This window comes from Lissotriton vulgaris, chromosome 5, assembly GCF_964263255.1.
Source record: "Lissotriton vulgaris chromosome 5, aLisVul1.2, whole genome shotgun sequence".
Taxonomy (NCBI): Eukaryota; Metazoa; Chordata; class Amphibia; order Caudata; family Salamandridae; genus Lissotriton; species Lissotriton vulgaris.
The window spans coordinates 1,644,880,533-1,644,891,952 of record NC_141693.1 but is presented as its reverse complement, the minus strand read 5'-3'; the positions used below and the strand labels follow the sequence as shown (position 1 = coordinate 1,644,891,952).

General features: G+C 41.3%; 1 protein-coding gene across 1 annotated transcript; it reads right to left on the bottom strand.

The window, feature by feature from the left end:
• Positions 1 to 8,819: 8,819 nt before the first annotated feature.
• On the bottom strand, positions 8,820 to 10,688 carry LOC147716901 (proto-oncogene Mas-like). Its single transcript, XM_086923793.1, has one exon. The coding sequence runs from the start codon at positions 10,624 to 10,626 to the stop codon at positions 9,592 to 9,594; it is 1,035 nt and encodes a 344-aa protein (XP_086779919.1). The 5' UTR covers positions 10,627 to 10,688; the 3' UTR covers positions 8,820 to 9,591.
• Positions 10,689 to 11,420: the final 732 nt, after the last annotated feature.

Below are 11,420 nucleotides of genomic sequence, written 5' to 3'. Positions count from 1 at the left end.
GCAAATAAAGTAATTCTGCTTTAGTGTTCATCAGTACGCATGCGTTTGAATAAAGTTGTTGTTGCTACTGTTGGTTAGATGTAGTCATTTAGTATTTAGTTAGCATTGTCGTATTTATTTTGGTCGGGCGGTAAGGTCATGATCGGTGAGCACTAATTGGAAGATCCCTATGAGTGGGCGTTACCCATTACGGATGGGGGCGCTCGGGGGAGGTGGCCATTGGCCCCTCAACGGGGAGGCGGTCCCTTCTAAGGATGGGTCGCCGAAAGGAAAGGGAAGGCGGTCAAGGCCCCTTCATGGGTAGGAGGGGTTACAGCCCCCTCCTGGTGAATTTCCCGGGGCCAGGACGTCTGCGACGGCAGATGTGGTAAGTTGTGTGGGGTGTGGGGGGGGGTCTACGCTACCTTCTAGATACCTCACACGAGCCTCGTACGACCTTTAAGTGGCGTCGAGTTTTACTGGGGCCCCCGTCAAGTCAAGGGAAATTGGTAGTTGCACTTGAGGTATGCCTCCGTGCCGCCCCTCACAAGGGAGGGGGATATGTCTGGGTTAGGGATCTTGACACCGGTTACGACCTTGCCGTTGGCCCTTAAACGTTAGGATGTACAATTTCAAAATTTCAAGTAAATGTTTTGTAGGATGTTAGTTCGGCTAGGAGAACCTTTGTATTAGAGGATATGTTAAGGTTAGCCAAACATCGCAATGTGGTAATGAAATTGTACATAATATGAAACTGTTATTTTTAATGTTTTAATTTTGTTTCATATTTTAATAAATACGGCCGGGAAGGGTAACTCCCTTCCCGACTTCCAAAAGTTCAAGAACGGTTTCCGGTTTCCCATCCTTGGGGAGTGTGTTGAGAGGGGGTGGCGGGTATCTCAGCCATAATACCCCCGTAATGCATCTTTGATGTATGGTAGTGCAAAGGGTTTTCTGCGCTGCAAAAAAGGAACCATTCCAGTTCAAAACAACTTTCATGCTAGATAGTAAAAACTCTTATGAGATCTTGTTTTGCTTTTTGATAGTGTAAATTAGGGCCTGTGTTTATTTATATGTTAACACCCCTATTAAAAATATAATTTCTTTGACCAAGAAGCACTAATAGGCCTAACTATATTTACGACCGACAGATCAAAGCAGCAAAAAAGGAGGCCCTGACCCACAAGATTAAGACCAGTGCCAACCAAGCCAAGGAACTTTTCACCATCATCAGAGAGTTCACCTCCCCTACAGCCACAGAAAAAATCTAACCTCTCCTCACAGGAACTCTTCGAAACCTTTGCTGAAGACTTCCACAACAAGATAGTAACCATCTATGAAAGCTTCAATCCCCAACTCTCCAACCTTCCCAGCTCCTGATCGATCTCCACCGCCAACCACCCGCTCACCACATAGAAAAACTCAGCACATCAAACACAACCACTCTTATGAACTCCATCCACTCGGGAGCACCCACCGACCCCTGCCCCCACCAACTTTTCACCCTCTGAAGCGACCCTATCAGCCACCAACTCACCAATTTACCTTCATCCTCAATGCCTCAATTACCACAGACACCTTTGTCAACCCCCGGAAACACGCTGTGTTCAGACACCTCCTCAAGAAACCCTCACCAGACCCCAGCTAGCTCCAGAACTACCATCCCATATCACTGCTCCTGTTCCCCACCAAAGGCCATTGTTAGAAATGGGGGTATCTAGTTGGCAGTGGTGGGTACCTTTGACCAAATAGGGACTCTTGCTTCTAGTCAGGGCAAGGGGGAAACACACTGTTGATAACCTCTGCTCAACCCCATGGTAGTTTGGCACGAGCAGACAGGCTTATCCCCAAAGCAATGTGGAAAATATTTGCACCAACATCCACAGCAACACAGTGACACACTGATCAGCAGTGGCAAAGTGCCCAAAGCATCTCAACCAGCAAAATCGGATTCCAGCACAGTGTCAAAAATACAGGAGGTAGAGGCAAAAAGTCAGGGGAAACCACACCAAGGATGCCAGGTCTAACTGCCATCAACCTCCAACTCACCAAACACTTGGAGAGAAACAACCTACTGGACACTTCCCAATCAAGCTTCAAAGCCAACCACAGCACCGAAACTACTCTGATCACTGCAACAGACGGCATCTGCACCCTACTCGACAGAGGAGAATCAGCCACCCTGATGCTGCTTGACCTCTCCTTCAGCCTTCTTCACTCTCTCCCACCACACTCACTGTTCGCCAGATTAGTGTCAAAGACAACATGCTCTGATGGATGGCATCCTTTCCCATGGGATGCGCCCAGAGAGTTTGCCTTCTTTTCTTCACATCGCAAGTCAAGAACACCATCTGCGGCGTCCTCCAAGGCTCATCCCTCAGCCCACCCCTCTTCCAGGTCTACATGACTCCACTCATAGACATAGTCAGATGGCATGATATTAACATCATGCCCTATGTCGACAACACTCAGCTCATCCTCTTGCTCTCAGACAACACCACCTCAATGAAGTACAACTTCCACAACTGCATGAAAAACGTCTTAGCCTGGAAGAAGGACAACTGCCTGAAGTTCGACACGGACAAGACGGAAGTCCTGATTTTCGGTAAACACACCACCCTCTGGAATGACTCCTGGTGCCAGTCGGAACTTTGACCCACCCCCCACTGAAAGACCACGTCCACAACCTAGGCATCATCCTGTGACAGCGTACTCTCCATGAATCCCCAGGTCTCCTCAGCATGCTTCTACACACTTGTCAAAATCTTCAAGTGGGTCCCCATCAGCACCAGGAAAATGGTACCGAAAGCACTCATTACCAGCCGACTGTACTATGGAAATGCACCCTAGACAGGCACCACCACTGAACTCATGCAAAGACTCCAGATGATCCAGAACACATCCGCTAGACTGATCCTCAACCTGCTCAAGAGAACTCACATTACCTAGTACCTGAAAGATCTCCATTGGCTCACTGTCCAGAAGAGATGCCATTTCAAGATCATGACCCACGCCTACGAGGCCCTCCACAACCAAGGACCCGCCTACATGAACCACCACCTGCACTTCCACTGTCCCTCCAGCAACCTCAAATCCACATCACCTTGCCCTCTCACAGATCCCTTGCATACCCTGATGCCGCACCGGAGGACGCTCTTTCTCCCATTTCGCCGCCAAAGCTTGGAACACCCTTCCCCTCTACCTCCGCACAGCAATCTCGCCGACCGACTTCAGGGAGGGGCTCAAGACCTGGCTCTTTGACGGGGACTTACAACTAGCGCCTGGATACCCTCTTGGGTGACAAGCTGGGCTCTACAAATACAACTTGATTGATTGATTGATTAGCAAGAAACACTACAAAAATGTCTAACTTGTCTAACAACAGACATTGGAAGTTAAAATGGATCCTTCATTTCAAGTGAAAGTGGATCCTGGGGACAATAACCTTCTCCTGCCAAAAAACACAAAAAAACCTCAAGCATTCTTGGAATTAATAGTCTCATTGGCAAAATTACCATATGGTCATTAAATATATGGACCGGCTGTTCAATGGACAGTGAGCGAACATATCAGTACATCTCAAGAAGAAGAGAGGATTCCTCTCCCACAAAATGTGTTTAAATACTTTTAAAAAAAGAGACAGGATGTTATATTCTATACTAGAGTTTCAGAGCATAATTATACATGTCACAGTGAGCTAGATTGAGCAAGTAGTTGTGTTTCTTTCAAGGGATGTACAACAAGGGAGCAAGAGCTTATATAGACTATGAACTTCAAGTAAATGTGAGGGAATTATACGTGATTTCCGCTCCCACTTAGTCTCTCAAACTGTGGGCACCTCCTTCCTGTAGAATTGGACCAGCATAATGACAGCTGATGTCAATCTTAGCTCATCCTTTGGGAAAGGTGTGAGTTTAGCTTGCTTCGAGAATGAACAGTAAATTTGAAGCAATGAGGAAAAATCAGGTTAAGGCTCCAGTAAAGACCCCAGCTGGTTCAGATTTACTACGGCTGCAAAGTGATGCAGGCTGTTTACTATCCAGAACAAAAATGTTTTGATCTGGATACTTTTCACAGCGTAAATACTGTTTTTCACTACTTTGTGTCAAAGGGCGTTGTTGGGCCGGATAAATGCAATACCCATAGAATTTATTGAAAGCTCTAACTATAAAAGTAGATTGACTAGGCTTTGTGTCAAAATCTAATGCATGCACACCAGCATTTTATTTTAGGAAAAATTGGAGGGCCCTACCTTAAAGGATAAACCCTAGCAAGGAAAGAACTATTTTTTAGAAAAAGGGAAAATTCGCACTGGGTTTTGTGCATACTTTAGTACTTCCTATAGACGCCTGTATGTATATAATATAATTCAACTGACACTAATTCTTTCTGTTTAAATTTATTTTATTAAAAATATTTTTTGTTATTTTCTTTTCTCTTATATCTTTTATAGTTTTGTTTTATCTGTGCAAATTGTCAAGTCTTAAATACATATCCAAATCCACAATTCATTAGATACAATTTTCTTATTCACAATTATATACAGAAAAGTGGGGGCCCCTGCCTTAAAGGATAAACCCTAGCAAGGAAAGAACTATTTTTTAGAAAAGGAAAATTCGCACCGGGTTTTGTGCATACTTTAGTACATCCTATCGACGCCTGTATGTATATAATATAATTCAACTGACACTAAATCTTTCTGTTTAAATTTATTTTATTAAAAATATTTTTTGTTATTTTCTTTTCTCTTATATCTTTTATAGTTTTGCTTTATCTGTGCAAATTATCAAGTCTTAAATACATATCCAAATCCACAATTCATTAGATACAATTTTCTTATTCACAATTATATACAGAAAAAGTTTCCTTCAACGCGTTTCGGCATGGCCTTCCTTAGGAATTCTCTATATATTCTTTGTATCAAAGATAACTACAAATAAAAATAGTGTCAATTAATTCAATGTCAATTCTATACTTCATCAGCGTCAAATGGATTGTTTCCTTTTACAACTGCACCCAATTTATATCGTTATTATACTTGACAGTCAACACACCTAACAGGTGAGGCTTGGCCATTTACTCTAAGTGATATCTGTATCATTGTGTCCAAGTTGAGGAATCCATGTATATAGGAATATTATAAAGCATACGGTAGACGACCGGAAGTAAATTAACTCCCTCGTAGCTGGTATATACATAGGAGTACACCAGACAAGACGCCCAGATAGGCATACAGGACGCCCGCTTATTTTTTAATCTGGAAAACTGTCAGTATAAGCAGCAGGTTCACATCTAGGGGGTGTAGGAGCGAACAGGCATTGTACCTCTATCGTTGTCAGGCCGCGAATACAAATGATTACGTTAAGCACTTAGGAGGCAATAGACTGCGCCTCACGCTATGGGTCTTTTTACCCATTGATGGCCTCAGGAAACAATAATCATTATTCTAATGCCATCATTTGAACATAATTGCTCTACGTATACGGCTAGCAACCGCAAATCTTCTCCGTTAAGCTCTCATTAGATTAAAACTCGTATTAGTTGTAAGGCAATAGCAGAGTGTAGGAAGGAAGTTTTAAATAGACTTATAGTGGATATCTTTTGTATTTTCCACAGGTGAAGCCTGCATCAATAAAGCTACAAATTCTTGAATATGAAATAATTTTGAGTATTGGTCATCTACAAAGGGGACAACAGGTAACTCTGCTTAACTCCATTCAGAGATATAGCACTACATTTAAGTCCCTTAGAATCTAAGGGGACTAATACTGCGGCTCATCTTGGTTTACAGCATGCACAAAGAAGCAAAGCTGAGAGAAATTTAATAAAATCCAGATGCTGTATGGTACTCTTTAAGCAGTAAGGACATAATAGCTTTCCATCGTCATAGGTATGTACTATCACCATCAATATATGCCCTACACTTCCCCGCATTAGAATACCATTAGGATCCTCCCTTTATGTTTATCTGTTTCCTAGATTCGCATATGAAGGAATCATGTACATACATCCTGGCTAAAGAGGATTATATACCCATTGCGTCACAACTACAGGAGTGGTTTACCTATTTTTGAAGTCGGATTCCACGCTATCAATGCACAAGTAATCACAACTGGTATGAATAACTTGTTCATCGCTATCGGGCACCCACGTTAATAATTTAATGCCTATTCATACCCTGTAGATAATAGCTTCTGGCTGTGGTCCCTAGTCATAGGACATCTACTAAATCTTTGAGACGAGTAGCGTTCTAGCTATAAACTGTTCCCTTTATAAAATCTATATGTTTTTACCATATCTACCTCCTCCTAGTTAGACTCTTGGTCCCTGGATAACCTGAAACACTGTTGGTGTAAAACTTGAAACTGTGTTTAAGCTATGAGACTGAGATGATGCTCTCTTTAATAATATTAGTGCCACATAAGAGCCCATGTCAGCATTAAATGTCCAATGTTTTATATATTTATTGTTGAAAATGTATGTATATAGTGTAAATAAGTTGAATATAAATTGTACAGCAATGTATGTGGTGATTTGCCAATGGGCACTGTAAATAGGAACTGTAAAGTGTGGAAAATATGCAACATATGTATACAAGTGGAAAGATAACATACAGTTGAATATGACACAATGATACAGATATCACTTAGAGTAAATGGCCAAGCCTCACCTGTTAGGTGTGTTGACTGTCAAGTATAATAACGATATAAATTGTGTGCAGTTGTAAAAGGAAACAATCCCCTTGACGCTGATGAAGTATAAAATTGACATTGAATTCATTGGCACAATTTTTATTTTGTAGTTATCATTGATACAAAGAATATATACAGAATTCCTGAGGAAGGCCATGCCGAAACGCGTTGAAGGAAACTTTTTCTGTATATAATTGTGAATAAAAAAATTGTATCTAATGAATTGTGGATTTGGATATGTATTTAAGACTTGATAATTTTCACAGATAAAACAAAACTATAAAAGATATAAGAGAAAAGAAAATAACAAAAAATATTTTTAATAAAATAAATTTAAACAGAAAGAATTAGTGTCAGTTGAATTATATTATATACATACAGGCGTCTATAGGATGTACTAAAGTATGCACAAAACCGGGTGCGAATTTTCCCTTTTTCTAAAAAAAAAAAAAAATGCACGCCAGCATTTTCCATTTTGGGTGTAAGATTTTATTGTAAAAAAACAAAAAATTGGCATAATGCACTTTCCACATTGGCTTGTATTGAGGCAGAGGCAATTTTAGGAAGGGGACACCTTAATTAAATCCATTTTTTGGTTAAAAAATTAGGAGTCTCCTACCCCAATTTGGTCTTGGCATGTATGCTAATGTCATCTTGAAGCAGACGCAAAATATGTGTTCTCATTTAAATAAAAATGGCACAGTTCATGTGTGCGGAAGTGCATAGCAAACATGCAGTGGGTGGGAACCATTTGAGTTTTTCTGTTTATTGGACTATGTACTGGAAGGGTATTCCTCCTGAGAAAAACCTCTGCTAGACAGCGCACACTTACCTCTATACTATGGTGCGAGGCTATGCATCATGCAAGGCAGCCTGCTTTGCACCACCAAAGGGAATGACACCAGCATTAGGCCAATCTTTGAAGATATGGCACTGAGCTACTTTCCCCCCCACTTGTACAGTGCTGCATATATCTTTATTTCTCCTTGTTTTTTCCTCTTTCTTTGTGTGCTGCATTCTGTAACACACTAGAAAGAAGAAAATGCCTCCCTTCCTGCACAAAACAGTCCTCCCTACATCGCAGGATCTCGTGCTCCATGACGCAAGGGTGCCTGATTGTGCCCCATATTTTGATGGATATGGTGCATTCCTGCTGTCCGTCTTTCATTTAGCGTTGCAAAGTGTTTAGCTGTGTTGTGTTGTGTTGTAGTGTGTGAAAGTTTGATAAATATGGGCCTTGGTATGCAGGAGTTTCAAAAAGTTATGTAAACAAATATCCCTCAACACAGGGCAGCAGGCAAAATCCACTCACCATTTCTTCCCCGTTAATCCAGAAGGGTCTCCTAATGGCAGTTGCATTGTGTGTTTATAGTAAATCTTGACACTTGTTTCCCAAGTTTGCCTTCGCACTTTGTCAAGGAGATGCATAAAAAACAGATACCGAGTGGAGTTTCCCACCCTCAGCCCTTGTCTCTTATACAGAATGCTCTCAGACAGGTACAGATTGCTTACTAGTTTGGACCTTGCTTTTCTGTTATACTGCATGCACGAGGGTAAGATCAGATGCCACGGGTAGCTACAACTTTACCTCATTAAAAAGTGTATTTTAATGCAGGTAGTATCTAACATCCTTTGACTCCTAGTGGCACTACAGGTATGACTTCTTGTCCCACCCGTAGCCTACCTACAGCCTCACATTTGTTGATGAATAGCATAGGGAATGAATGGCAATGTGTGGAAACTGCAGAAAGTAAACTGGCCAGCCCTATTTACAGCCATAATGCCGTCCTGACACATTAGGTGATCTTCGTCAGCATCATAGTCCCCATCCAATTAAAAATCATTCAGGTCTGGGAAACTGTTAACAGATTTTAGGCCTGGACTTTAATACAGCTTGATATGTTTAACATGGCTATTGTTTTTCTAATCATATGTAGGTCACTTATATTTTAGTACATTTGGTCAGCGGTCTACATCCATTGAGCTGTTAAACTGCTCACATCTGTTCACACTTTGCTTCCACTCACCACGATATAGAATGGGGCAGTTGGTCAGCCAACTTCAACCATTGGCTTCTTCTAGTATAAGTTACAGCAATTTGCTTGTGCTCTGAGATGACACTGAAGGGGCTATTATTTTCTTCCAAGTGTTTTTCACTTTAAAGCTTTTATTTGATTGGTTTGCAAGACTGTGGCAGGTTCTCAGACACTGAATAAAAGATGCAAGCATAAAATACAAAAAGAAACAATACATTTTTAACTGAAAGTGTAAAACAGAAAATGACAAAGTAAAAGAAAAGAAAAAAGGACATTGATAACCTAATGATATTTGAATAATGTAAGATGGAACAGAAAAAAATCTAAAATGTAAGTTCAAGAATATTAATAAAGAAAGATGATAGTTTCAAAATAGGAGATTATAAGAGCACATTTGTCAAGTATAAAATAATTACTCCCCATCTGTGTGGCTTTGCCTCTCCATGATTGAACACACTTGAGAAGGTAGCTCTTTACGCCTTAGGAAGGAATTGTCCTTGCACATTCTGCATGGCATGTAGCCTTAGGAAACCAGGACAACTGATAGAGCGGGGAGGAAAGTGAACCAGAGAAACAAAGTGGAAAACCCCAAAGTACTTGCAATATCAACATAGCGAGATAGAGTGCATGAATCTAATTCGTGCTCATTAACATCTTATTACGATAGGGGGAAATGGCTTAATGTTACAGCAACAGCATAAATAACCCTTCCAGCTAAACATAAGTGAACATTGTAACAGGAGCAGCACAAGAGAAATACAAAGTCCACATGATATGCATGAACATTTAGTATATGTTAGCACAGCACACCTGCATCTATCTGACATATTTTAGATAGTGAACATCCAATTCTGGACCTACAGACACATGTGCTGTGTTTTCATTTACATTCTATCCTCTACTTTTGAAACTTTGGTCTCTACCACGCTGCTGTCTTTAATCTCCTGCAGGTGTTGATGTGTGTCCTCTTTTGTATCTTCCCGAAAGATCCTCTGGAGTATCATCTGGAAAGAAGCCCTCCCACCACCCTGGTGTCCCACAAACCAATAAACAAATGGGTTGGCGCTGCTGTTGATCGAGCAGAGCAGGGATGACATATCAGCAACAATCATTGGCAGATGAATGCGAAACTTGTATTCCACTTGAAGCATCACCCTTATTGGTAAGGCAAAGATAAGGAACAGAATCACAGTGGCCACAATTACTACATAGAGTTTGGATGGTTGTCGCTTCCAGGAGTTTCTCTTGACTTTAATGATCAATGTCATGCTGGAGAGGACCATTAGTGGAGTGAAGATCAAGAAATTGAGAAAACCAATGGAAAAATAGGTTACGTCGCACCATTTGTCGTTTATAGGAAAATATTCCCCCACAGACAAATACTCATATTTGTCACAGATAAAAAATTCGCTGCTGGTCGTCAGACAGGACAGCAGCCAGAGGAGGCTGCACACCACAGCAGACTGGTGCTTTGGCCGGCGGCACTGGTACCAAATTGGGTAGAGAACGGATAAGCACCTCTCCATACTGATGGCTGTCAAAAGATAGAGGCTAGCACTATACCCAAAGAGAGCTAGCAGCAGGATTGGGTATAACATTTTCAGGATGATATCTTTGTCAGGGTGCTGGTCTATGGTCTCAGCCTGCACAATAAAAACTGTGACGAAAACCATAAGGAATGATGTAAAGAGAAGAAATAGGAAATCAGCCAATGCGAGATTGAGGATGTAGATTGTAAACTTGTTCTTTTTTATCCGAAACCCCAAGAAAAAAGCAACAGCGCCATTTCCAGCCAGCCCAAAGATGCAGACCAGGAGGCACATGGAGTTTAAAACTGACTTGACGATGGGCCTTTCCAGTTGGGAATTGTTCCACATTGTCCAGTTCTCGTTTGGTACTTTGGGAGTAGATGAGAGCATGGGGATTCCCTTTTAAATCAGCTCTCAAACCAGAGGCAAAACAGTCCACAATCTGAAGGAGGCTACAGTGACCACTAAACACAAGGATTTAGAAGATATCACTGGAGTGAAGGAGGCGGGTAACTGTAACTTATGTTAAGAGTGTGTAGACTTTGCAGCTGAAAGCAATCCGGCAGGTAAAAGAGTAGGCACAGTTTATCCTGTCCAGTTGAATGAAACATACACTAGAAAGGCGAGTCTACTTATTCTGCAGTAGACAACTTCATGGTATTACTCGTTAGGAATGGATATCATATCTGCAGAAAAACTTTCGCCTCAACGTCTGGGCACAGACTGCATCACTAAATAAATCCAGGACAAAGCATCAAGCGTGCACAGGTGAACTATTTGCTTTAGAAGATAAAGAACTCTGTAAAGGATAAAGATGCTCCTATTGCTTTACATAAGGACTATGCCTTGCATAGTTTCCTATATTGCCCTCAGACTCTTCCTGCCCTTGTATCTGCAGAAGATGGAACGGATAACATGCAGAGGATTCTGTGAAAGCAGTGAGTTATCTTCCTCTGTCCTGCTGGTTTTGCTGAAAAAAGAAAACACAGTATTTTGGAAAGTGAATTTTTTTTCTTCTTCTAAACCTTTAGTATTCAATACAGTGCGCAGTAGGCCCGAACATGAGGACAATGGCCAGGTTCAAACAGAATAATCAAAAGGTATAAAGTGCTATCAAATGAAGGTACATGCAGTGATCAAAAACAATATGGTGCCATTGAAGGAAACTTCTCTCAACTTTTTGA

Excerpts from the sequence above, each read along its gene's own strand:
- LOC147716901 (XM_086923793.1), bottom strand. The coding sequence starts at position 10,626 with ATGCTCTCATCTACTCCCAAAGTACCAAACGAGAACTGGACAATGTGG.